This window comes from Physcomitrium patens, chromosome 26 (assembly GCF_059467195.1).
Source record: "Physcomitrium patens ecotype Gransden chromosome 26, ASM5946719v1, whole genome shotgun sequence".
Taxonomy (NCBI): domain Eukaryota; kingdom Viridiplantae; phylum Streptophyta; class Bryopsida; order Funariales; family Funariaceae; genus Physcomitrium; species Physcomitrium patens.
In genome coordinates, this window is record NC_143435.1 from 4,740,182 (window position 1) to 4,767,539 (window position 27,358).

The window sequence follows — 27,358 nt, forward strand, 5'->3', positions numbered from 1 at the left end:
AATATTTTATCTCAAAAAGTTTCTTATAACACATTTTGGATTGTAAAGTATTCTTTAAACTTACAAAACTTTATGATTATCATGTATGTTTACTTATAATTTTTAATATTTTAAAATTTTTAGTAAAAATAAAAAGAATAAAAATTTATAAAAAAACATAATAAAATTTGACATATGTTACAAATAACATGTTAAATACAAAAATATAAAGAAATTAAAATATTTAACCTTATTTCTTTTATTTATAATATATTTGATTATATATATATATATATATATATATATATATATATATATATACAGATATAAAATAAAAAATCAAGTTGAAAATTTTATAACTCTTGACATTAAAGTTGAACAAGCTTTAAATTTTAAAAAATAAGGAATAAATTATACACATAGAAATATTGGTAATGTAAAATAAACTTATACTACATTAACAAATAGAAGTAAATAGAAATAATTATAAATATAACAAGTGAATAATATCTTCCTCAAACACATTAAAGATGTCTTCTAATTACAAATTAGATCTATACATTATGTTAGATACATTATGTAACAATGAAAATTTAGATTAGAAGTTTTCTATCTTTAAGAAGCCACTAGAAAAGAATCTAACGTCTTGGATAATTATAGAAATTATATCAAAAATAAATATACCAATTTATAGAACAACAAAAAAAAATGATATATTTGTTTTTTAACATTTATTTTTTAAAACACATAGAAACAATACTTGAATGTATGTGAAACTTAAATATTTATAAATGACAAGTAATTATTTTTTCATTTTTTAATGTAAAATATTAAATTGACCCAGGTTTTTACTAAATCAACCTGACGATGATAAAAATAAACAAAAATAAATATGGTAATTATAATGAATATGATTGGTTTTCATCAATTTCAAATCCAATAGCAGAGAAATGAATCCAGAAGTCATTTTCTTTTCTTTTCTTTTCACGATGGTTAGGATGAGTGAGTCAATTTAGTATAAGCCTGGGTCTATTTAACATTCCCCTTTTTTACTTATATTTATAAAGAAAAAATATTTAAAAACTTATCGAGAACCTCTCCAACAAACATTGACAGGGAACGTGGAGGGGAACGGCGCCGAGGAGGGGGCGGGGCGGCCACCGGCAGCGCCGCGGCGCTTGCTACAATAACGGGACGAAGACGCCGCAATTGGGCGCCACACGGATCATTAGCACCCACGCCGCAAATTCTCACCTCTTCTCGCCCCCCCTCATCGCGTCCCATTGCCATTCATTCCATTTACGCAATCGGTGCCTGCCTGACTAAGTCCGCAAACACCATCATTTGGGACTCCTTTTGCACTCTCTCGCACTCTCTGCAGCTATTTCGGCGTCGACCAAGCCGCAGCCGCGCCCGTGCGTGCATTCGCAGCGCTATGGCAGCCAAGGTGCCGTTCTCCAAGCGATGGATCAAGCCTGAGGTACGGCGCAGCAGCGCATTTGGGTTTTTGCTGGGTCTGTTGGGTTTAAACGGTCAGGGTGTAGTACCTTAGAGTGAAGATTTTGGGTTCTGAGAGATGTGGGTTGCGGTTTTTTTTTTTGAGGGAATCCGTGGAGCTGCGCGCGTTTGTGGTTGTGTTTTGGAAGTGCGTAGGGTTTCTTTTCTTGGGAAGTGTGATTGTGGTGTGTTACCCGTTGGTTTGGTAAGGTGGGTGGGGGGGTGGTGAATGTAGTCTTCGTATTTTGAACCACTTAGGGTGCATTTGCCCTTCTCGAGCGTGAAGGGTTGGGTTGTTTCATGTGAGCTTGGGTTTTTAGGATGGGTGGTTTACATGCTTTGGTTGGGGGTGGTATGCAGGGCACGCAATTTCCTCATTAGTAGCTTGTTCGCTTTTCTTCCTGTATGGTGTAGCTCTGGTGTTCCCGAAATTCTTTTTCGTTTTCCTTATATGTCTGAAAAGTAGTGTTCAGCTGACAATCTAGAATTGAGAATGGGTTGGAGGGTAGTAGCTGGCTGCTCGATTAGGTCTGAGTTTTGAGAGGAGATCCTAACCAGTCGTGAAATGCAGATCTACCCGTTGTTTGCTGCCATCGGAGCAGCTTTAGGCATCTGTGGATACTCGATGGCTCGCAACCTTGCAATCAACCCTGATGTCAGGTGCTTATCTATGTATATACTTTTATTCTTGTTTTGGTCGTGCCAGTTCGGCACACTTATCACTGCAAGATAGAACAGTGCATGTTTAGCTATTGTTATACGTACATTGAGTACTTTAACCGCGGCTTTATATACCACAGCGCTCAGATACCCATGCCTTCATGTGTTTCTGTAGAATCACGAAGGAGGATCGGGCTGCGGGAGTTTTGGAAAACTACAAGGAAGGTGAAGCTTACAAAATGCACGGTCTTCGGAAGTACCTTCAGCAGCAGGAGCCGCAGATCATGCCTGGCATCAATAACTACTTTTCAGGCGCCAAGTAAGGACTTTGTTAGTCATGGGTATCGACGACTGGTTTACTAGTGCCCAAAATTTGTTTTGCATAGAACTCATCCACTTCGGGTTTTGTTGGAAGGTTGAGGTTATCCAAATTCAGCTGCTAATAATCCTCAAGCAACCTCCCAAACTGCATCCCGGACAGTGATTGTAGTAGAGCTTCAAAAACATTCATCTGTCATGGTTATTTGAATTCCACGAAATTCTTCAATATTGACAGAAACTTGGATTCCGCACATTAAAATCCGGCAATTTTCTTGTGTGCTCTCTCTCTCTCTCTCTCTCTCTCTCTCCATAATTCCAGTCAAATGTACCCGACTCCTTTTGAGCGCTTTAGTTTTGACCGAGGTCTGTGGTTGTTCCGATGGTCGCATGAATACAGTAGTCGCATTTTGTTAGCAATCCACAGTTGAGGTTGAGATCGTGGTAAATAGTGGGTTTCGTAGGTCTATTTGCAGTTGTGCTAAGCATGCTTGTTACAGACATGCTCCCCTTTTCAATTATTCATCAGATTGTGCACCTAGATAGCCTATGGAACTATTTTGCATTCTGCCAAGTATCAGTTTGGAGATCATCCCCCAATGCCTGCCGTAAATCTACGTTGTGGCTCTGAACAATTGCGGATGTAGTCTCCGGGAACATTCGAAACAATTATTATCTGATTGCTGATATTTGGGATGCCAGTTTATTTATTTATTTATATTTATTTTTCCAATTTTCCAATTTTTTTGTTTATGTATTGATCCCGGAGTGTGACCAAGTCAACATGTGTAATAATCCGACTTTTGGGCCTGTATTGATATCCATCTAATGGTGTTAGTAAACCCTGTGAAAGCATGTCCAGCTTCCACGTTTGCATACGCGAATCCTCGGCCATCGTAGGAGTCGGTTACGCGAACATGGAGTTCAGTGTGTGAGTTGACCATGTGGACATTTTACGGAGGGAACTGCTGACCGCCGCTGCCTCTTCCACAGAACCAAGAGAAGCCACGCTTACTTGCTCATCAATCGATGGATTGTGTTTATTATGACTCTGGATAGCAGATTTTCGCTGAATCAGCTCTAACTTTCAAGCTCAGCCAAACGACTATCAGTTATTTTCCCAAGCAAATCACAGACCTTGTGTTCGGCTCCACAGTATTTTTGATACTTGGCCATGAGGGTCGTTTTAGTATCTTCTTCACGTGTTGGAAGAGCTGGCAACTTTGGTATTTTCTGCCTGGCATTGGTTTTTTCTGCAACAAATTGATTGCACTGGGTTTTTCGATATTTTTTGTAAACTTCTTATTGAGAAGCCTGCGGCTTCGCTTCTTGTCCGTGGACTCAATTGATGGATGTTTCCACCGTTGGAGGTGTTGGTGCATCCAAAATTAGGGTTCTCTCAATCGCCAGGATGATTGGGACCTGTGTAGTGAACGGTGTGTGATCGCAGGTTGGAAATCTATAACCATGAAGCTTTGTTAATTTGATGTAAATGAAGCAGACTTTTCTCCTGAGATAGTGATTGGATCCGTATTACGTTTCAAATAAAAATAATTTTGTTATGTTGGATACATGAAGAAGCATTATTCTCTTGGTGTGATTTTCTCACCATGATGTATTCAGGTATTTAATTTTGCACAGTGCTACGATTGTTGTGCTATTGTGATTTTCATAGCAGAGCTAATATTCACTCATGTCAACCCAATGAGCTTTATAAACAAGTTCAACACAAAGGACTTCGACGATAGTGTTAGGTATCATACCCACCGTGCAAACTATTTTGTTTTACTTCACTTCATCTTTGTTTCTGTATACTTGGTGTAACATTGACTGAAACAAAAATGGAGATATGTAATCAGAACAAACCACCATTATTTCAAACCATACAATTTCCATTCTAAGAACTGTAAATATGCTCTGATTCTTTATCAATTTTTCCAAATCCGTTTTCGAAAGAAAACACGGGTCTCTCAACAGATGAAGCAGTGAAAAACGATAACAGACAGTAGAACTGATGAGAAATGTACACGATGTAGAAGGAAAACAATGGATTACACCGAAAAAGAAGAGAGAGAGATGAAGGAAAAACGAGAGCAAGAGCGCTTCTCACAAAGCAATGAACAAGCGCAGGCAACGCAGAGGAACCCACCTGAAGCCAAACAAAAGGGAATCCAGCAAAACGAAGAGGGACCCTCTTCATCTTCCTCATCCCTACCATCACCCACACCTGGTATACCTAATTCTATATCATTATTTTAACATTTATATATATATATATATATATATATACTCATATCTTCAAACATGTATTTATTTAAATATATACACACACACACACCCCCATTCCTAGACACTCACTCTCCTCTCGTGTGTGTGTATGTATATATATATATATATATATATAGATAAAAACACACACACACAGACTGCCTTAATTAATTAATCAATCAATTATATATATATATATATATATATATATATCACTATGTGGTGTTTATGTATATATATATGTTTATGTATATATATATATATATATATGCCTCTGTAAGCAAACATACATGGTCAATGTGTACCTGAGAAAGTTTTGCTGTAAAAAACTAACCTAATTTTTAGGAACATTTGGATGTTGAAACCAAATTGACCAGCCTGCATTGGGTGTTTTATTCTTGAAATTATAATAAGATAAAATTTTGAAAATAAAATAATAAAAAACTTCTAAAAGGATTTTGACACAAGAAAATTAAACTTGTGAATAAAAATATTTTTTATGTTTTTATCTAGTGTGTCTATATATATATACATATATATATATATATATATATATATATATATGTTTAGTACTTATTTGGAAAAGGAATGATATATATGTATAGGAGCTAAACCTTCAAAACCCTCGATCATTGATTGGACTTTTTTGGATAATGAATACTCGGACCCATCATCTCCCCTTGCTACCAAAAAAGAAGCTAACGTCCAAGAGACCCCATTTGTTGCACATGAAGTGTTGCCAACCCACTCTATGCCACTAAATGATAATATGCAAATGGAAAGTGTTCAATTGGGAACATCATCAAATGTTGAAGGGCCGAAGGTTCAAAGCCGGCGTGGATCATTATCTGTCATTGACACCATCAAAACAGCAATGTATTCAGTTTATTCATTTTGATTTTTAATGCTCTAGTTAAAATGAAAATAAATAAAAATAAAAATCATATTGAAATTATAAGAGTACTTGTTGATTTTGTGCTTTTGACTGTTTACTTTTTCTTTTGATAAAAAAGTGTGTTTGAACATCCTGATTTGCATTACAAAATAAAAATGCATAATTAACAAGAATGTGTGATTTTGTTTTAAGGGAAAATAGAATGAAAGCGGAAGATCCAGAAGATGAGCCAGGGTTTCTGGAAAGGAATCCGACATGGGAGGATTCATTGGAACCCACAAATCTAAATGAAACCAAAAAAGAAGAGCAAGAAACTGAACATGGGAAGTTGCAAAGAGCTTTTGCAGCCATGGCAAATGCAGATGGAGGTGTTACTATTACCAAACATACCACAGTTGCTGCAAAACGATGGAAGAATGCCTACCTCACACTCAAAAGGCTTTTGGTATATACATACACTCATACATACATACATACATACATACATACATACACATACAACAAAAAAATTCTTATATAGAAATATATCCATATATATATATATATATATATACACACACACACATATATTAAAATTTAATATAACATTGAAAAATAGTGTGTCTATGTGTGTGTATATATATATATATATATATATGAATTATTATTATTTTTTTAATAAATGTATTTTTTTTGTAATTTGATGTGTGTGCACTCAGGCTCTTAGAAAATTGGAAAGGACAAGTAGAGTTGGGCCTGGAGCTGAATTGGATGGCCGCTCATTAGGACTCTTTCCAGTCAAAAATCCACTGCGAAAGATTATTTTCAAACTAATGTTCTCTCAATATCCACCAAAAAAACACTCCTTTGAGCTTAATTATTATTTAAAATTATTTACTGGAATCAATTAATGTTGCTTAAAAAATAAATCCTTTCAAAATCCATTGTCACAACTGCATTTATCTTTGAAATCCTTTCAGTATGTGTGAATATATACATATGTTTTACATTTTAGAACACATGATTGAATTGTTTTTTTTTAGAAAATTGACAAAACTTAAGTTAACATATGTTTATTAAATTAAAAATAAGGAGGATTTGAAATTTAAATATCTAACACAATCATATATTTTGTTAAGAAGAAAAATACATGAATTAAGTATCAACTTATCAAATTCACGTACTATAACCTTTTTCAATAAATTACCATATAACTAAAACTATAAATTTTATTTTGACCTTTGTAAAACCATACAAAGTTTATTGTAGAAAATTATAATTTAAAAATATTCTATACATATTCAACATAAACAAAATGAATATAATTATTTAAAAAATAAAATATTAATAATTAGGGTAATTTAATGTTGAGAATAAAAAACTAAAAAAATAATGTTAATAATTTAATGTTGAATACGTATATACAACAATTTATCCTTGACTCAAAATTACAAATGCTGAATACTGCCTTCTTATTCTTATCACCGCTCATCTTGTGATTCTCATTCAAAAAGCTACTACAAACCTTTCAGTGGAAGTCAAAGATCGTCTTGTTTTAGCAGATTTGGTTATAACAATTTTGTACACGTATGTGTTGTCAATGTTTTAATTAATGTAAAGAATATGTAATTTTTTAATTATTATTAGTACACCATTTTCATGATTTTATGATGACATTCTACAAAATGTATTTACTTTGAAAACATATGCTTTCAAAAATAATTTATAGTTTGTTTTGTGTAGTGTTGAATGCGTACTACGTATTTTCACACTAGGCTTTATAAAAGGCCCTCACTCATATATGAAAAGCAACTACAATAAACTTGATTTCATTATTGTTGTTGATTCTTGGTAAATGCTCTCTATACTTAAATATCACTCTTGAAAGTTGGTTTTTTTACTGTGATTTCTTAAACATTTTATATATATATATATATATATATATATTCATTTGATGGATGAGAATGCTTCTCTGAAAATTCATAAAAAATTCTAAAATTTTTTGTATTTTAAAAATATCATTTAAAAAATAATCTAAAATTAACCATTACAATCTAAATCCAAAAACAGGGTTCACATTTATCAAGCCAAAAAGGGCAACGATGGCTTTTTCCGATTTGCTTCATTACGTGCTTTTCGAGCACTATTATCACTTCGCCATTTTTCATTTTTTGCAAATGTCATAGTGAGTACAGTAGCTATGTCATACCCACATTTAATATTTTTTTGAAGTAATAATAAACAGTGTCTTTATAATCCCATTTACTGTAACCACAGCACATTTAACTACAAAACACTATTATAGTTTCTATTGTATTCAATATTTATTTATTTTAAAAATGTTATATGAATATTTAATTTCATGTATATCTATCTATATATATATATATATATATATACATATATATTCATCTTCAAGATAAATGTTGTTTGAATAACTCATCTCATTCAAATGTTGGAAGGCTATAATGGATGCTTGTCAAGGTAGTCTTGTTCCACTTGGAAATGTATTGATTTTTATAGCAATGATTTTTTCATTCTATGCCTTAGTTGGTGTACACTTTTATGGTGGAAAATTTAAATCAAGGTAACATTGTATACATGTACATGTGTAAATAAAACTTGTCTATTAATAGAAAAGTATATCTAATTCCAACATACAATACATACAAAAATATACATATCAATGTATTGAGTAGTGAGAAATTAATTTTAATATTAAAATAGAAATAATATGTATATTTAATTAATTTATTTGAATTCATTCTTCATTTAGGTGCATACGTAAAGAGGATGGTACTCTACCATATATGCAAGAGTTTTGTGGTACAAAAGGAAAAGATTGTGATGGCAATACAACCATAGTTTCTTACATGAGTACCTTTTGTGTGAAAGGCCTTGAATGCAAAGGAAATCTTACTATAGCAAATGGATCTAGTGGACCCCATGAATGTAATGAAGTAAGTTATTAGTAAATAAAATAATTTATATGTGTATGTATGTATGTATATATGCACATATAAATAATCATTATTTATATGATATTTTACTTTATAAACATATGTATTTTTTCATCTACATGTACAATACAATTAGTTTCCTACATGTGCAATAATATATATATATATATATATATATATGATTTTTTAATGTATTGATGTATTTAAAATGAATCAATTTGATTGTCAATTTTAGCAAGTTGTATACAAAATAATTTATTTTCTTTCATGTGATTTAATTAGAAATTTGGTAATCCAAACTATGGGGCAAATAATTTTGATACATTTCCACAAGCTATTTTAATGCTCTTTCAGGTTCAATCAGACTAATGACTATACATATGTATGTATACATGTAGTTTTTTTAAAAAGCATTTTAAATATACTTTTCAACATACATGTTTGAGCATTTGTTGTTTTTACATCATTAAAAATTCTTGTATCATGTTCATTTCAATAAATAAATAATAATCATCATCATAAAAAACTCATAATCACATCATTTTCATTTGACATTAAATGGATTCCATCATTACTTTGAATTAAATTTTTTTAAAGTTGTTTTGTGATATTATATTCATGGTAAAAAAAAATGCTACTTGTGTAAACATATACATACACGTATGTATTAGAACTTACATCATACTATTTGAATTGCTTTGAAGATTGTGACATTTGAAGGTTGGGCATTACAAATGTATAATATGCAAGATAGTGCTGGATTAAATGCAGGTAGTTCACTTTATACTAACTTACATAATAATATACACTAAAAGTAACAATTGCAATTGGATAAAAACTCAAGTTAGCATCATTCCAATTCATGAGTAATTTAGGTTATTCCACATAAGATATTTTCCTCACTTTATTTAATATATTAATGTATTTATCATTACAAGCATTACCTTATGTGTATATGTATATACACACACACACACACACACACACACATATATATATATATATATATATACACTTTACCATTAATATTATGGACACCCAATAATGTTTGCTACCAAAAAGATAGAAATAAAAATTAAAAAAACAAAAAAGTGTTAAAATGCTCTATGTGTTTTAATTTTTTAAAATGAACTTTATGAAAAAAATACGTATTTCTATTACTAACATTAGACAATGAATAACCATTGCTGATGGATAGAGATTTATTTCATTGTGATGGTTATTATTGGAAGCTATTTTGCTGTGAATGTTTGTGTTGCTGCTATAAGTGGAGTCTTTATCCGAGTTCGACATGAACATCAGGTTATTATTATTATTATTATTATTATTATTTCCATTATACTAGTTTTCATTTCATTTTATATTAAAGTGATCACTAGTGCTGTAATTGTATTACACATTATCAATTGAAATCCTTCTGTAATTGTAGTTTTCTTGTAAAAATAGAGTTATTGCAACAACTATGATTGATGACATTATATTGTCACATTATAATATTTTGGGGGAAATTAGTGTAATTTTAAACATTTCTCTGATCTAGATATGTCAAGTGATAAGTATTCTATTCATACTTATGTGAGTTTTTTTTTTTTTTTTTTTTTTTTTTCATTTATAAACTTTTAATGTTGTTTTGACATTAAAAATATTATTATTTGCAAATATATAATATGGTTTTGACATTGATAGGTTCTTCTCAAAAAGCACAAACGAGAGCAAGCATTCACATTTCACAATGCCATTATGTTAGCAAATGTGTTAAAAGATGTGATTAGAAAAGATGATGCAAAGTTATCATGGTTTGGATTGGTACGGAGAAAAACGGGATCATTCAACCAAAATGTCACAAAATTTATTCGACAAGGTACCAAAAGGATATCAGCCATGTCAAATCAAGGACAATCATTTTTGAAAAGGCAAATTAGTAGGGGAGCCTCATTCGGAGCTCGTGACTCGGATTCCGACTTTGAAGATGTTGATGAGAATGAACTTGGTGGATCATTCAAAAAACCAAAGTCCTTCAAAACCAATAAAAGCATGAATCGAAGTATGAGTCGAAGCCTAAGCCGAAGTTTGAGTAGTGGTGCAAAGAGCTTTACACGATCATTATCAAAGAACACTCACAAAACTGCTCATCATGTGCATGCCACTCTTACAGCAATTGTACGGAGTCAATTTTTTAGACTCGCCGAGCTTACACTCATCACCACCAATTTCATTATTCTTTGTTTCATCACCGCCAATATGTCCAGAAAAACTGAAAATAAAATTCGTATCCTTTACTTATACATGTTATGTGTTCTATTAAATACTATATATGTATGTAAAATTCTCCCCTGCATGATTCTTAATTATGAGAGATGATTTTTTTATTATTATTATTATATTTCTAGTGCTAATTTAACACTAATTTCTTAAGAACATTCATCAAGGATATTACAAATTGCATTTTTGGTTGAAATGGGTCTCCGAGCTATGGCACATGGGTGGAAAAAATACTTCCAGGATTGTGAGTTTCATCTCATATTGCAATAATCTGTCATTATACATTAATGACTGTTTATAGAAAGTAGATTTAAAAAAATACTTATATTTGTCATAACAAGAAGTAATCCTTGAAGACTTGTGTATTGACAGCTATGAACATACTGGATATAGTTGTGGTAGTTGTTTCACTCCTTAGTAGCGCATCAAGTAAACTGCCAAACATAAGCGCTGTAAGATTGTTAAGATTTTTCCACAGCCCGAGAAAACAAAAGTTTGGCAAGTCTGATGAAACTCCATCACCATTGGTACACTTTATTTTGGGTTTTGAATTTTTTTTTTGAAAATATATTTAATAATCAATATTTTGTTTTACAATGTTTGAAATACACATAATTTTAGAAAAATAATTGAAGCTTGTTTTATTTGAATTACTCAAATAAGAAATATGTGAGCTTCAAACAAAAACATGACATATGCACAATGGACCTTATAAAAATCAACTCTTAAGATTTTATTTTATTTTATTTTATTTTTCATTCTTTGTAAGTTTTAAATTATAGTCTTTCCAAGACTCTTGTAACAATATTTATAAATTTTTAATTGATTTTTCAGATGTTGTGCCTGAGGAGCTTCAACATATTAGGGAGCTTATCATTTTTTTACATGATAGTGACAATTGTGTTTAGTATAATAAGTATGGAATTGTATAGTGGGCAGTTTCAAGTATTTCCAGAGGGCAATCCACGTGAGAACCATGACTCATTTGGAAGTGCTCTGCTCACATGGTTTGGGGTCTCAACTGGAGAAAGTTGGATTAACCAACTTTGGAATGCCATGCGCCCCGAAGTTCGTTATAGGTTCACAATTATACACACCCAAATAGATAGATATATATATATATATATATATGTTTATTAGTAGAAACTTGTGCTGTTCAGCACCGCAATCTCTAGCATATCCATCCATTTCCTTGTTCTTCCACGCTCCAATCAAAAAACTTCTTTGTCTATTTGTGTTATATCCAAGCTATCTTATATTATATGTATATTTGAGGGTTATATATTGAAAATTTTATTTGAGTTGTAAAATTATGTGAAATATAATTATAAAAATGTCACTAAAAATACTATTATTTTGAAGGAAATATTGATAATTTGATTTTTTGAAGAGAGATTGATTTACTTATTAATCTTTTGAAATTGAGAAAGTTAGAGAAGTAACAATGCCATGTGGGTGTGTGTGCAACAGGTGGATATCACCTTATTTGTTTATTTGCTATTTTATTTTAACAACATACATATTGATTAACCTTATTATTGCAGTATTACTTGAAAGTACAGAACTTACAGATAATCAAAAGAAAGCCATTCAAAAGGTACAAAAAATAAAGCATTGTGGCTTAACTAGGATTTTCCAATTCATATATTTAATTTTAGCATCATGTAAAAATTAAAATTATAACAAATGAACATTGAACCAAATATTGGTAAAAAGAAAAAATCAAAGACATTATGTTCAAATTTCCACATTATATAATTGACTACTTTTTATAACAAAACAAGTATTTTTTCTATAAAAAATCTTAGTCAAATCTTATTCAATTTTATTTGATAATTTTACATATGATTGCATATACAATAATACTTATAAAAATTAATCAATTAAGATAAGAAGACCAATTTGTTAAAATTGACAGCGTGAATATTTGAAATACTTGCGAGCAACACACACCCATGCAAAATCAATAAGAACGGGCGATTGGTTGATTGGTGCCATTGAAGGCATCCAAGCAAGAGTGCGTCGAATCTATCGAAATCTTAGTGTCATGGTCCCCGTTTCCAAGAGTGTGAAACATGTGAGCATTCCTTTGTTGGAGAATAAAATTGCATCACAAATGGACACAAGATCACCAAAAAATGAGGGCTACCAATATAATCAAGATGATGCAATAAATAGCCAAGATTTTCTTGATAATCAAGGATCTTCATCCACATCTCTTAGTGAACCACAACCAAGCACTCCATTACATTCCATTTTAGAAATGCCTGAGATAAAAAAGAAAATATATTCCGAACAATCTATTGCCGCAAAAGACAACAAGCTGCTTCAAAGAAAACACTCGTCGTTTGATCCCGGTTTGATGATGCAATCAAATGCTTCAAACATTACTCCTATTGATCAACAAAGTAGAGATGCGATTCTACGTCGAAGTAGCTATAATGGTATTGGTGGGCATTCAAGTCGGCCTCGAAGGTTAAGTAAAGATGCAACCCAAATGTTGGTTGGGGCAGGTTTTTCTAATACAACAACTCATCAAGATTTTAGAGAAGAAAAGACAGCCCTTCAAAGTGCCATGTTGGCACTAGCACACAACCTTAGCATGCCATCTTCTCTTCCACTTGATGATGACATTGATGCAAACCAACATTTGTATACAACTAAAGAAGGTGAAGATGATCGCCATCCTTCACCTAAATCTAAAGTGGATTTGTACCATTCCTTGTCTATACAATCATTTAAAGGATCAAGTAAAAGGACATCGTTTAATATAAAAGATTATGAAGGATATAATATGAAGTATAGACAAGTTCCTTGGTATTTCTCCGACAAGTCTCTTTTCATATTCAAAAGTGATGGTCCAACTCGTAGATTTTTGGTTTTTGTGGTTGAAAATATTTGGTACAAGCGTTTCATCATGATATGTGCAATTATTGCCGTTTATATTGTGACACAATTAAATCCGGCTGGATTCATTGACAATGTTTCCATTGATTTGATGGATCGTTTCCTACTATTTGTAAGTCACAATACATTTTTTTGATAAATCCTTGCACAATTTATTTATTTAATTTTTAAAATTTCAAATATTTAAAAATATTATGCATAAAATTAATAAAAAAATCAAACAAATATTTTATTATATTTTTTGATAAAGATTTATACTCTAACACAAATTTGATGTATATAGACATGGACGTTAGATGTTGTAATGAAATCTATAGCATATGGAGTCATATTCACTCCGGAAGCTTACTTGGGTGATCCATACAATATAATTGATGTTGTAAATATGTTTTTCCAATGGGTGGGATTCAACCCTCCTTCGGAAGCTTATAGCCGAGTGGTCCACATTATGAACACTATTCGGGGAACACGGTTCATTCCTAGAATCCAAGGGTTACGATTATTGGTGTCAAGCATGTTGCATACAATACCTGCAGTGGCATCTATGTTTGGATTCATTCTTGTTATATATTTCATATTTGCAACAATAGGCATTCAAATATTTCGGCGCCGTTTTGCTGCATGCACGGACCCATTTGTTGCAAATCGAGCACAATGTGTGGGCACCTTTATCAATGAAGTTGGATTAAGAAGCCACCGGGTTTGGATGAATCCGCCATTACACTTTGATAATTTTGGATCAGCAATGTTGGCACTCTTTGTTTGTTCAACAACTGATGGTTGGATCCAATATTTTCTTCACAATTCTGAAGACATTCCCAACACTTTGTATGATAATCCAGTTCAAGGCAACAAATCAATAAATTCAATTTTTTTCATTCTTTTTATTATTATTAGTAATTGGCTTGTGATTCGGTTGTTGATTGGAGTTTTTATTGATCAATTTGGTATCATTTCTGGATCCAAGTTGTTGACAGAGCGCCAAAAGTTATGGAGGGACATGAATAGAATTGTACAAAGTTTGTCGCCCATAAAGCTACCAAGGATTCCAATCAATTCAGTTCGACGAGCATGTTACAAATTGGTGCATGATTCCAATGCATATCGGTATTGCATGATTTTAATTATTTTGACAAATTATTGTTGGTTTGCATCCCAACATTATGATGTGCATCAAACAAAGACAGTACAAAGTGTGGAGATGGGGTTTGTAGCTTTCTATTTGGCTGAGGTTGTTGTTAAATTATTTGGAAATCATGTAAGTAAAATATTCACAATTTATACAAGTTTTTTTTTTTTTTTTTTTTTTTTTTTTCTCTCTAAAAAATAACAGTATAAAACCTCATGTATATACATTGTTTCATCTAGTCTTTTTAATTAGATTGCATTTTATACACCTTTGAGCTCATCAGTTTAGGTATATATATATATATATATATATATATATGTGTGTGTGTGTGTGTATGTATGTAAGTGAAATTTTATTGATGAGAGTAAAAATAATTAAAAAATTTGAAACAAAAATTCTATGAAATGCACATTACTCTTGATTATATTATAAAATACTTATTTACAAAACTTTTTCTAATTCATAAAACTGATGCGCTTAATTGAATTATTTTTTTCCATTGAATTGTAGTTTCACGATTGGTATCACGACACATGGAATGTGGGAGAATTAATTCTTGTATTAGGATCATCAGTCTGCCTATACCCAGATGAGGGCTCCGTAATGGCTGAATGGGGAATCATGTTTTATCTTTTTAGAATCTTTCGAATTATTAGATTTCTACCAAATTTAAGTGAACTAGTCCACACTGTATTAGTGAGTTTGCCCTCACTAATTTATGTTGTAGAATTACTAATGATATGGCTCATTGAATTTGGCATGATTTTCTATCAAACCTATCCGTATATAAATTCCGGCACATGTGTCAATAGAGATGTGAACTTTGAACGGTTTCTTCCCTCTTTCATATTTAGCTTTCAGGTGAATTTCTCCTCAATACTTTTTACAACACAATATGAAAAACAAATCTCTAAAAGTACACATACATTTATATATATATATATATATATATTTGATAAAACAAAACTAAGATATTTAATTTTTAAATTTACTGTCTTTCATTCAAATAGAAAAACCTGAATAACTTGTGTATTTTGATAATAAGAATTGTTTTTCTAAGATAATGAAACTATATATTTGAATGGCATAGGCAACTACACTTGATAATTGGTCATGTGTGATGTTGGAGCTTATGGCAGAACCACCATATTGTGTATCATCTCATGGATACCATGAAAGTTCATGTGGCACAGCCCAAAGTGCAATTGCATACTTTGTGTTGATTGTATATATCATGTCACATATCATCACAAATTTATTTATCGCTCAAATCATTGACACAATTACATTTGGGCTGTTAAATGAAGATGCCATGTTATCACCTAAAAATCTGACACATTTTCAATTACTTTGGGCTTCATCTGAGTTTGATCCACTGTATGAATGTTTTCCACAAAAATATATACCTGGGTTTTATACAATAATAATAGAATAGAATATATACTATAAATTTTCAAAAAATGTTTATATTTAGTGATATGTGGAATTCTAAATGATAAGAAAATTCTCAAAGTCATGTTGGTACTAGATTTTCTTGAAATATCAAATTTGCAATGTATTTTTTTAAAAATGGGAAGTTGTTTCAATGAACATGTTTTTAGAATTACTGCTAATTCGTGTATTTTTGTTTACTTACAAACTTGTGTAGGAAATATTTAAAAATAAGTATGGTTAAGATTCTTAATTAATATTCTATTTTGTATTTAGATTATCTACTAAAAAGACTAGTATTATTCTCTGATAAGTTATAATCTGAGTGCCAAAATAATTCTAAGCCAATTATTGTGAATAATTTCAAATACTTTATCTCTTTCTCTTGTGAGCAGATGTAGTGGTTATATTGGTTTGCAAAAATTGAGACACTTTGTCACTAAATTGGGAACACCGCTTGGTCGTCGACATAATACCCCCACAAAATGGCAAGAAACATAACTTAGTATTTTAGATTGTAAAATATAGTAGCATTTTATACCCATTAAATAATAGTTGTGGATAATTAAAATGTATTATTCACTCACAGTGGTATAGTGTATTCACAAATTCCATTAGATAACCAAATTGTTAATACTAAATTCATCAAGTTTCAGATATCAGATTAATAACAATAATAATAATACTTAATTTTATATTGGAAACTTATCCATTCCATCAATACAATATTCTGACTTAAACAGATGCTTACAGGTATAGATTCATTCAATATGAAGTTTATAACTTTCATGTTTATGGCAAAGGAATTCCATTTCGCAATTTCTTGGAGACCCTTGTTTTATACAAAATTGGGTCCCAAGTAAGTGGCCCACCATTTGAAGCTTCACAACAATCACTTTCATGCAAAGGACTTTTTCTTCTTTTTATTCATATATATATATATATATATATATATATATATTATTTAATCTTGTCTTTAGTAATACAAAAATTTAGAATAATAAAAATCAATAAAAACAGGGGCTCATCTTATCACTACGTATTGAACGTGAAAAACAACTCAAGCAAATATTTAGAAATGGTGCAGCTATAGTGATCCAATCACATATTAGAAGATTCCTTGTACAAAGAGGTTTCATAGTTTCACATCCAATGAAAATTGCTCCCATTATAAAAGAAGAGGCTTATGATGATTATGCTGAAGATAGCATTGAGAGATTAAAGAAAAAAATAATGGCAAGATTAAAAGTGGTATTAATCACTGGATATTAACAAGTTACAAAATGTATGTTGGATCCCATCTCTACTAATATTACTTTAAGTTTTATTTTTTGTTCAAATTCACATCTAATGTAAACTTAATGTACTAAAAGTTATGTATGTCTATATACTAATTTCTTTCCTTGAACGATATTGTTTCCGCATTTTTTCATTCTTTGAAATTAAAATGGTTTTTATACAATAATTATTTTAATTTAATAGAGCAATATTTTTCAATTTTCAAATAAATATTTTACATTACTTAGCAACCTGAACTTGTGTTTACAAATTTGGACATTCTAATTTATTTTATAAATGATTGTATTTTTATATTTAGACTTCTTTAGGTATGATTGATAATGAGTGTTTATTAATAATTCTGGTATTTGCAAGTCTAATTACAGATATTTTGATAAATAAAGGAGAGTTACTGCATCAAACAATTTTTTCTTAGCACCCATGTGTCACCAGGTATCATTGCTTTTGAATTATTACTCTTTCTAAGTATATCATAAAATAATCAAAATGAATAATTCTTTAAGTAAAGAATTAAAGTTTCTTCTTCTTCTTCTTCTTATTTTTTTTTTTTTTTTTTATCATTTGTGAAATGCAGAGTTATCATCTAGGACCTGTCAATTTTAGAGAGGACAAAAATATCAAACACCATTAATACATAAATGGAAGAAACATGGTATTCTGGTTTATACAATACGTTCACTGCAAATGTTGAAGATTTTTGTTTTGAATAAGATAATTAAAAAATAATAAAATCATAGTCTTCATTGTAGTTAAAATACAAAAATTTTGCAAAATAATTTGGATATGTTAGTAGGATGGAGAGATATTTTGATGTGAGAGATAAAGTTTTTGTTATGACACTCATGAATTTTGATAAAAATATAAGTTGAACTTTTTTAATAAGGATTTTTTTCACCAATTAATTAATATTATGAATACCTATATTTGAATTTTTTCATAGCACATATTTCTTTATTTTTTAAAAATTAGGCATAAAACTACAACTTATTCCACACTCGCAATTAGAGCATTTATTTTTAGTACAATCAATTTTAACTTTTATAATATTGATTTTTTAAAAAAATCAAAATTATAATAGCAGAATTTGATTTATATGATTTTATTCAATAGTGGTGGTGGTGGTGGTGTATATATATATATATATATATATATATAGAAGTTAACACTCATTCATGTGCAGTTTATGTTTGAATGAATAATTTAGAACATTTGAAATATTAAAATACCTCAACATGGAATTAAATATTATATTTATGTATTTTAATGAATGTTTATTATTGTTGTTCTCATTGTATTCAAGCTTCAATATACCAAAGCAATTGAACTAATAGAGGTGGGTTCGAACACGAGAAAAGACTGGTTATATGAATTGGGTCTATTAGTGTCACAATTGACTATACTCTGGCTATCTAAAATCAATTATCAAACTACAAAACACCAAGGCTTACTAATTTTGTCTTAATTCAATACATAATCCATTCTACGAATATCAATTCAACAATACTTCCAAATTCTTATCAGTTCATCTCCCACTTACTCTCTTTGCAGTTTATATATATATTTAATTACTTATCTCTAGCTTACTTATTATATTCAATTTCTCAATTCATCACACACAATTCAATATCTTCACTTAACACAACACAATTCGATAATCTCAATTCTCAAGGTCACAGATTTTCTCTAAAACGGTCAGTTTAAAGTCATATTTTATGATATTCTAATCAAGGTTTCAATAACACTTCTCTCAATCACAATTCTTTATAAAAAAATAATAAAAGTAAAGAAAATAAAGAAGTCGTACTAAGCTCATCCTAGCTTATGACTATCACAGTGTGGCCCCCAGACTAACTTCTCAGTATTCAGAAACTATCCATTACTCTTCAACAACAAAGAAACAAAAAGAGACAAAGAGGTAGCACCAAGCTTATCCCGGCTTATGACTATCATAGTCTGGCCCCAATCTCCCTTTTCTCAACCTCTTTATCCTATCAAAAGATGAAGTCTTGGCTAGCAGATTTCAAATATTATGATCCTTTGAATTCTTAACCATTTGTTCCACTAACAACCTACTATTATCAATTAAACTATCTAATCATAAGTCTAATTCTCAAGGTTATCAATAACCAATCAATAACTTACCACAAAATTTATTTACACATTCTATATAACCCCACTCTTATCTATGTAGCGTCTTTACAAACATTATTTAGCATCAACTTATAAAGACGTAGCAGCGTTGACAACTTTAGTCTATGGCATTGGCTGCCACCCTTTGAATTGGTGACTTCCTCCTCTTTATATCTTCAATGGTCGAAGGTTCTCTATCCAAATACGCCGTCAGATTTTTATTTAACAAATCCAATTCTCGTACTTGAGACCCAAGTCGGGCAATTTGGTTGTTGTGCTCTTCAAAAATCCTACTAATTCTCCTTAGTCTAACAAACATCAAATCGGATCGACTCCATATCAGTCACAATAATGGTGGCAATTCATCCTTGCACCTTATATTGCGTTGTTTCTCCTCCCTATTCAACTGCCTCTTAGTCTTCTCAATCACCATTGTATTCTAATACAAGCAAGCACTCACAACTAATCTCTCAAAACACACATACACAGTTGCTTATATAAAAGAAAACACGATACTTATCAAGAGCCCTCTTCGTATTTCTTATTATGGTCAAATCAATTGGATTGACTCTCCCTTATTTTCTATGATTTGTCATGATGAAATAAGCTATCATCATTATTATTTATCTTCCTCCCTCCTTTTATAATAGAAAACCCGTCTCGACTTTATATATAGTAAAATTTAAGACAATTGCTATTGATCCGTGTCGTAAATTTAGTACCCATAAAATCTTCCAATTGCATTGAATCATTTGAAAATCCGTCAATAACTCAATATGGCCCATGTCATTGAACTTGAAATTTTTCTGGAAAATTTTTAAATGGACTATTATAAAGAAGTATCAAACCATTTGGCATAAAAGCCTTTCGTCAAAGCTTACTATCATAATAAGTCTTCTTTTGTTATTGTATAGTTTCCATTATTATTAATGCATTGGCTCTAGTTTCATCTAATTTTTTTAATTCTTCTAAATGGTGCTGTAATGAATCATGAACTCCCAATCTATTATCTATAGCAATTCGTAAACTTTGGACTTCCAATTCAATAGGTAATATTATTTCTTGGCCATAAACCAATTAAAAAGGAGTAGCATTGGTAGTAACTTTATACGCAATATGGTATGCCCATAAAGCTGCGAATAACTTAAAGTCCCAATCTGTTTCCGCTCCTGAAACTATTTTTGTTACGATTTTACATAAAATTCTATTAATCTTTTTCATTTGTCCATTGACTCTAAGATGATACAGTGTAGTCTTCTAATGTTTTATCTCATATTTAGCCATAAGTGCTTTGATTATACTATTTATAAAATAAATTTCTTGATCACTAACCAATTCTCATGGACAACCGAACCGTGTAATAATATTTTCATACAAAAGGTTTCTATTGTACTTACGCTATCAGTTTTTGTAGCTATGGCTTTAGTCCATTTTGTTACGTAATTCGTTGTTACCAGTATATACTATTTTTTTTCATTTCTTGACGATGGTACAATTGGTCCCACAAAATCAATTTCCCATTTTTCAAAAGGCGCTTGAGCCAAAATTGGTACAAGTGGCATTGCTGAAGTTTCATTAAGTCGATCCATTCTCTCACATGGGTCACAATGTCAGATAAATTGGTGGGCATTTGTAAACATTATTGGCCACCAATAATCAGTTTGTAAAGCTTTATAAGCCATGCTGTTTCACTCAAAATATCCACTACAACTGTCCAAGTGGCAACCTTTCAATATAGTACTCACTTCAGTTTGATAAATACATCGTCGTAAAACTCTATTCTTGCCTTGTTTATATAAAGCTTCACCAATCATCATATAAGGTACACATTTTAATATTAAGCATCGTTTAAGCTTTTCATTAAAATTAGGTGGGAGGGTTTGAAATGTCAAGTATTGAATTATTTCACTATACTCTAGAGTAATTACATCTACCATAAAGAGTTTTGCATTGGGTAGTGCATCATTAATGGGTTCATTATCCAATATATTGGATAACCGAGATAAATGGTCCACATTGGAATGTGATTTTTTTGGTCTTACCTGAATAATAAAGTCAAATTCTTGAAAGAGTAAAATCTATTGTGCAATACGACCACTCAATTGAGGCTTATTAATCATATATTTTAAAGCATCATGGTGGACATGGAAAACAAATTTATAACCAAGAAGATAATGTCAAAACTTTTGTACAGAATAAATCATCCCCAATGCTTCTCTTTCGATTGTTGTATAATTTCTTTCAGCTGCTACCAATTGACGACTTGCATAATAAATAAGGTGATCAAAATTCCGGTCATCTTTCTGGCTTAGTATAGAATCAATCGTGACATTAGATGCATCGACATAAACTTGGAATTGTTTTATCTAACAAGGTGGTACCAATATTAGTATTGAAACCAATTTCTTTTTCAATGTTTCGAATACAATTGTACATTCTTTTATCTAAAATAGACTGGTCCCATCGATTGGTGGTTTCTTCGAGAGATTTGTCAAGGAAAGACATATAAGTGTGAATAGATAAATAAATCATCGATAATAACTGACATGGCCGACAAATGCTCGAATATCTGTAACATTGTCTAGTTGCTTTAATTCTATTATAATCTTTATTTTATCTGGATTTGTAGCAATGCTTGCCATCGAAACTATATGATCCAACAGTTTACCAAAAGGCACACCAAATTGATATTTTTTTAAATTTAAAGAAATTCCATATTTGGCACATTGATTCAAACATTGATCTAGATATTTTAAATGCCTGGCTCTTGTACTAAATGTACAGAAATCATCTAGAAATATTTCCATTGAAATTCGTAGATAATCTTGGAACGCTTGCGACATTATCCTTTGAAATGTAGCTGGTGCATTACAAAGTCCAAACGGCATAACCTTATAGGCAAAAGTCTCCCAATCCATAGTAAAAGTAGTTTTTAATTAATCTTTTTTTACAATTTTAACTTGATTATAACCAAAGAATCCATCAAGGAATGAATAATATTTATGTCCAGTGACAACATCCAATATACTATCCGTGAATGGTAAAGAAAAATAATCCTTCTTGGTAGCCGCATTTAATTTGCAGAAATCTTGACAAATGCAAACTTTTCCATTCTTTTTCGATATCATAACAATTAGTAAAACCCATTCACTGAAAGAAACTGGATAGATAAATCCAACCTCCAAGAGTTTATTCAGTTCTTTTTTTATCATAAGTGAGTATTTTTGATTAAGTTGATGTTGTCTTTGGCATAATGATATAACGTTCTCCTCCAATATAATTCAATGCTCACAAACTTCAGCTGGAATTCCTTTCAAATCACATACGACCATACAAAAGCAGTTTTAGGCATTAAAAAGTAATCCATCCAAATTTTTTTCTCCTTGCCTTTTATACTGTCGTAAATCTAAATGATTTGGAAAGCCTCCCTTGTACCTAAATTAGTTGGTTGACATCGTAGAATTTCAAGAGTCTCTGGAATAATATTCTGCTTAATTTCAAAATCTTTCATAAAATCCAACAAATTAGAACATTCCAACTTCAATTCTATAGCACTAACATGATTAATATCCTGTCTATTCATCCAATATACAATCATATGATCAGAATTGTCAATAACATCTGGAAGAACTAAATACTCTCCTAGTCCCTTGTATTGGTATTTTATTCTAGTGTGCTCGACAACTTGCCTTGTATCAGCATAAATTGGGTCAAGTGCACTAATTTCTTCTTCTGTAGACTCATCTTCACAATCTGACGTGAATTTTTAACTGACAAATTGAATTTCTTTGTGATATTAGACAAGGTACATTTGAAGCACAATTTTATCATTATATTTCTCAATTATCAATGTACCACGACCCCAGTCATTTTGAGCTTTAGCTGGATACAACCACGGCCACCCAAATAAAATTGGATATGATAATATAGAGCTTCACAATCGAAAAACAATATAATCAATTTTGTAGGTAATCCCCACAATTACTATATCAATATTTCATAAAATATCCATAGGTTTAACTCGATTGGAGTCAACCATTCTCAAAACTACTATAGTAGGCAACAAGTGATTCAAACCCAACTCCTCTATTGTATTGGCATTCATAAGATTTAAACTAGATCCTCCATCTACTTGTACTCCCAATAATAACACTCCATGAATTGAGACATCAATCGTTGGTGTATCCGAATCGGGATTCAAACTTACTTCTCGGATTTCTTTATTTCGAGATCTACGACGAATTAATGAGGAATTCAAGATAGTTTGGCACTCAGGTGCTACCGCCAATAGTTGCTTCATAGAGATCGTGGAATGTATGGTATCCATATCTTTTACAATATCATATGATTTTGTATTAGTGGTAATTTCCAATGTCCGTTTCTTCTTCCCAGTCCTAGACACCGACGCAGATAAATTGATTTTCTCTATATTGGAAATTGGTAAAGCTATTGGAACTAAATTTGATGGAGCTTGTAAAATTATTTCTTTCAATGGGTAAGATTGTTCTCACAATTCGGCTGATATTGGTTCCTTGGAATTCATGCCTCTTAGAGGATCTTTCAACAAAAAAGACGTTTCCTGAAATGAAATAGAGAATAAAACAGCTTGACATGAAACTAAAGCCTCCGTAATCGGGACATCATTGGATTGCCCAATCAAATCAAGTCTTATACTGAGTAAGAGGCTCATGTCAGGACCTGGATTGGATGTCCTTGTAATTGGGTCTAATTGGCCCTTCTCTTCACGATTACCTAAATGTTGAATCAATCCTTTTTTCTTTTGCTGACTCTTTATAAAAATGGCTTAGATATATTCCACCTGATTTATCAAAGAATCTTGAGGACCTTGATTTATTTCTTCCATTTTTTCTTGGTTTTGGATCTCCTGATCTCGATTATTAAAATTGAAAGAGCATTACATTGCTGATATGTATGCCCCGACTACTTCAAATTTCTACATACTACAGCATATTCATCTATAAACCTTAGATTAGGGCATTCACTAGCATAATGACCAATTTTTCGGCACAAGTAGCAACGTAGTGGTTTTTGATCTATACCGTCAGGTACTCTTGGAGTCTCCATTGAATTTATCTACTAGGTCGATTCTAGGTAGCCATAGTAATTGATCTTGGCTGACCAATTGCTACTAGTTGAGAATTGGACTGATAAATTGGTATAATTTGGAAATTATCTCCTTGATTATTTCCACTGTTCTGCATATTTGTTCCATAAACTGGATTATAATTAGTATTTTAAAAATTTCCAAAGCCATGATTAGGTCGATTTGGGTGATTATTATTTCAACCATCCATATTTTCAGTGTGTACTTGATTAACATCCTATTGAGTTGGCTATATTAACGTCTAATTATTGAACTATTGTTGCCTTTGTAAATACCAATAGTTTTGAGTAGGGTGCTTTCTTTCACAAAATGTACATTGAACACCCATTTGTGTGGATGATGGACATTCCGTATCAAAAAGATCTTGTCCCTTACAATTATTACACCATACATTAGGTCTTGTATTAGAAGGCTTATATCGTTTCTATTTATCTTTAGCCAAATTCACGGCCAATTCTTCCATCTTCTTTGTTAGATTTAATAAGAAGGCTTCATTTGAATCTTTAATAATCACATTTGTAAACAACTTTGGTTATTGATAGGTTGGCGATGTAAAATAAGGTGTTATTTTTATTGGCGCTATTGCTTGGAGTGGGGTAGCATTAATTGGTTTTTGCAACATAACATTCTTCATATTGGAGGTAGCTATTTGTTAATAATTATCCATCGACACATTTTTCGATTGTATTTGTTGAGTTCTTGAACTTAGAATCATCATGGCTCCCACTGTTAAGAATTGGTCATAATGACATTCTTCCCACACCTTCGCTCGTGCCAACAATGCTTCTATCGTAGTTGGTAGAACCTCTTTTACAAACATTTTTAATTCTGGTGGATGCAAATTTTTAATTAATATCGATAATATAAATACATCTGGCATTTGATTATTTGACCATTTACGAAGTATATCCACGATCTGGCTATAATAGGATTCTATTGATTCCTCCACAAACATCTTGCTATTCATCAAACTTTCTCTAAGCTGATCTTCAAATCCAATTGGTCTAAAATGGGTTAGGAAGGCATTCCTCAAGGCCTCTCAATTGGAAAATCTATCCACTGATTGTTGATTATACCATTCAAAAGCTATATCTTTTAAAGTTGCTAGCAACTATCTCAACCAAATATCTTCAATTCTACCATTATTAGCCATGCAGGTTGTCAAGAATTGAGATACATGGTGATCAGGATCAGAGCCCGGCCAACCACTAAAAGTAGGTAATGGTGCCATACTTGTAGTGTGGTCTCCTACTGCTCCCATTTGTACTGCAATTGGTACTTCTGGCACTTCCGCGGCCATTGGTGTTATCACTAGTTTCCTTGCTATTTGAATTTGAATTTTTCTTCTTTATGTTTTACTTGGACCTATAATTCGTTTTTGTTGTTCTTATAGGAGCTTTCTTATGCGTAATCGCTCCTGTCTTTCTTTCACTTATCAATTAATTCTTTGATAATCCTCCCCTTCATGATTATCACTCATAATCTTTTATTCTTCTTTACAAAATCAATACTGCCTTGAATTATAACTTACATATTTGTAATCCTAAAACTAGTCCTTTTCACATTCTCATTCAACATATAATTCTATCTCCCATACAATCAATTTCTAATATTTCATATTGTTATAATTTTTCAAGCAACGGCGCCAAAATGTTGTTCTTGTTATGTTCAAGCTTCAATATACCAAATCAATTGAATTAATAGAAGTAGATTCGAACACGGGAAAAGACTGGTTATATGAATTGGATTTGTTAGTATCACAATTGATTATACTCTGGCTATCTAAAATCAATTATCAAACTACAAAACACCAAGGCTTACTACTTCCATCTTAATTCAACACATAATCCATTCTATGAATATCAATTCAACAATACTTCCATATTCTTATCAGTTCATCTTCCACTTACTCTCTTTGCAGTTTATATATATTTAATTACTTATCTCTAGCTTACTTATTATATTCAGTTTCTCAATTCATCACACAAAATTCAATATCTTCACTTAACACAACACAATTCGATAATCTCAATTCTCAAGGTCACAGATTTTCTCCAAAACGGTCAGTTTAAAGTCATATTCTATAATATTCTAATTAAGGTTTCAACAATACTTCTCTCAATCACAATTCTTTATAAGAAAATAATAAAAGTAAAGAAAACAAAGAGGTCGCACCAAGCTCACCTCAGCTTACGACTATCAGAGTCTGGCCGCAATCTCCCTTTTTTCAACCTCTTTATCCTACCAAAAGATGGACTGTCGGCCAGCAGATTCCAAAGGTTATGAACCTTTGAATTCTTAACCATTTGTTCCACTAACAACCTATTCTTACCAACTAAATTGCCTAACCATAAGTCTAATTCTCAAGGTTATCAATAACCAACCAATAACTTATGACAAAATTTATTTACATATTTTATAATTATACTTTTTGTTTGTTTTACACAAACAATTTTTTTGGTTGATGATGAACATGAATATAAATATATTACCTCAAGTGTCAAATCTAAAATTTGGTG

The 27,358-nt window shown here is 31.3% G+C and overlaps 2 protein-coding genes and 1 long non-coding RNA gene across 11 annotated transcripts; 2 read left to right on the forward strand and 1 right to left on the reverse strand.

Moving 5' to 3' along the window:
* Window positions 1-1,343: 1,343 nt before the first annotated feature.
* LOC112277665 (uncharacterized) lies at window positions 1,344-2,716 on the forward strand. Its single transcript, XM_024510255.3, has 3 exons — window positions 1,344-1,459; window positions 2,048-2,136; window positions 2,312-2,716. Exons 1-3 carry the CDS (start codon window positions 1,415-1,417, stop codon window positions 2,457-2,459), a joined length of 282 nt encoding a protein of 93 aa, XP_024366023.2. The 5' UTR covers window positions 1,344-1,414; the 3' UTR covers window positions 2,460-2,716.
* On the reverse strand, window positions 2,686-4,697 carry LOC141044995 (uncharacterized). Its single transcript, XR_012216853.2, has 2 exons — window positions 4,604-4,697; window positions 2,686-4,284 (listed from the first exon to the last, which is right to left on the reverse strand). It is a non-coding gene; the product is annotated as an uncharacterized LOC141044995 (long non-coding RNA).
* Window positions 3,763-18,676, forward strand: LOC112277827 (uncharacterized). 9 transcript variants are annotated; one of them, XR_012216845.1, is made up of 28 exons: window positions 3,763-3,904; window positions 4,133-4,208; window positions 4,491-4,684; window positions 5,328-5,598; window positions 5,810-6,062; window positions 6,316-6,440; window positions 7,049-7,183; window positions 7,340-7,447; window positions 7,667-7,781; window positions 8,059-8,183; window positions 8,373-8,556; window positions 8,839-8,910; window positions 9,261-9,327; window positions 9,755-9,858; window positions 10,243-10,825; window positions 10,973-11,062; window positions 11,191-11,345; window positions 11,653-11,897; window positions 12,289-12,415; window positions 12,737-13,837; window positions 14,009-14,983; window positions 15,365-15,715; window positions 15,945-16,231; window positions 16,681-16,773; window positions 17,039-17,144; window positions 17,306-17,570; window positions 17,950-18,016; window positions 18,159-18,676. XR_012216845.1 is itself a non-coding variant. In XM_073531687.2 (23 exons), exons 2-23 carry the CDS (start codon window positions 4,159-4,161, stop codon window positions 16,075-16,077), a joined length of 5,514 nt encoding a protein of 1,837 aa, XP_073387788.1. In that variant the 5' UTR covers window positions 3,763-3,904; window positions 4,133-4,158; the 3' UTR covers window positions 16,078-16,211. The 9 variants fall into 9 exon arrangements, 1 of the variants encoding a protein (XP_073387788.1); XR_012216848.1 differs by having other exon boundaries at window positions 5,819-6,062; XR_012216846.1 differs by having other exon boundaries at window positions 3,766-3,904; window positions 4,130-4,208.
* Window positions 18,677-27,358: the final 8,682 nt, after the last annotated feature.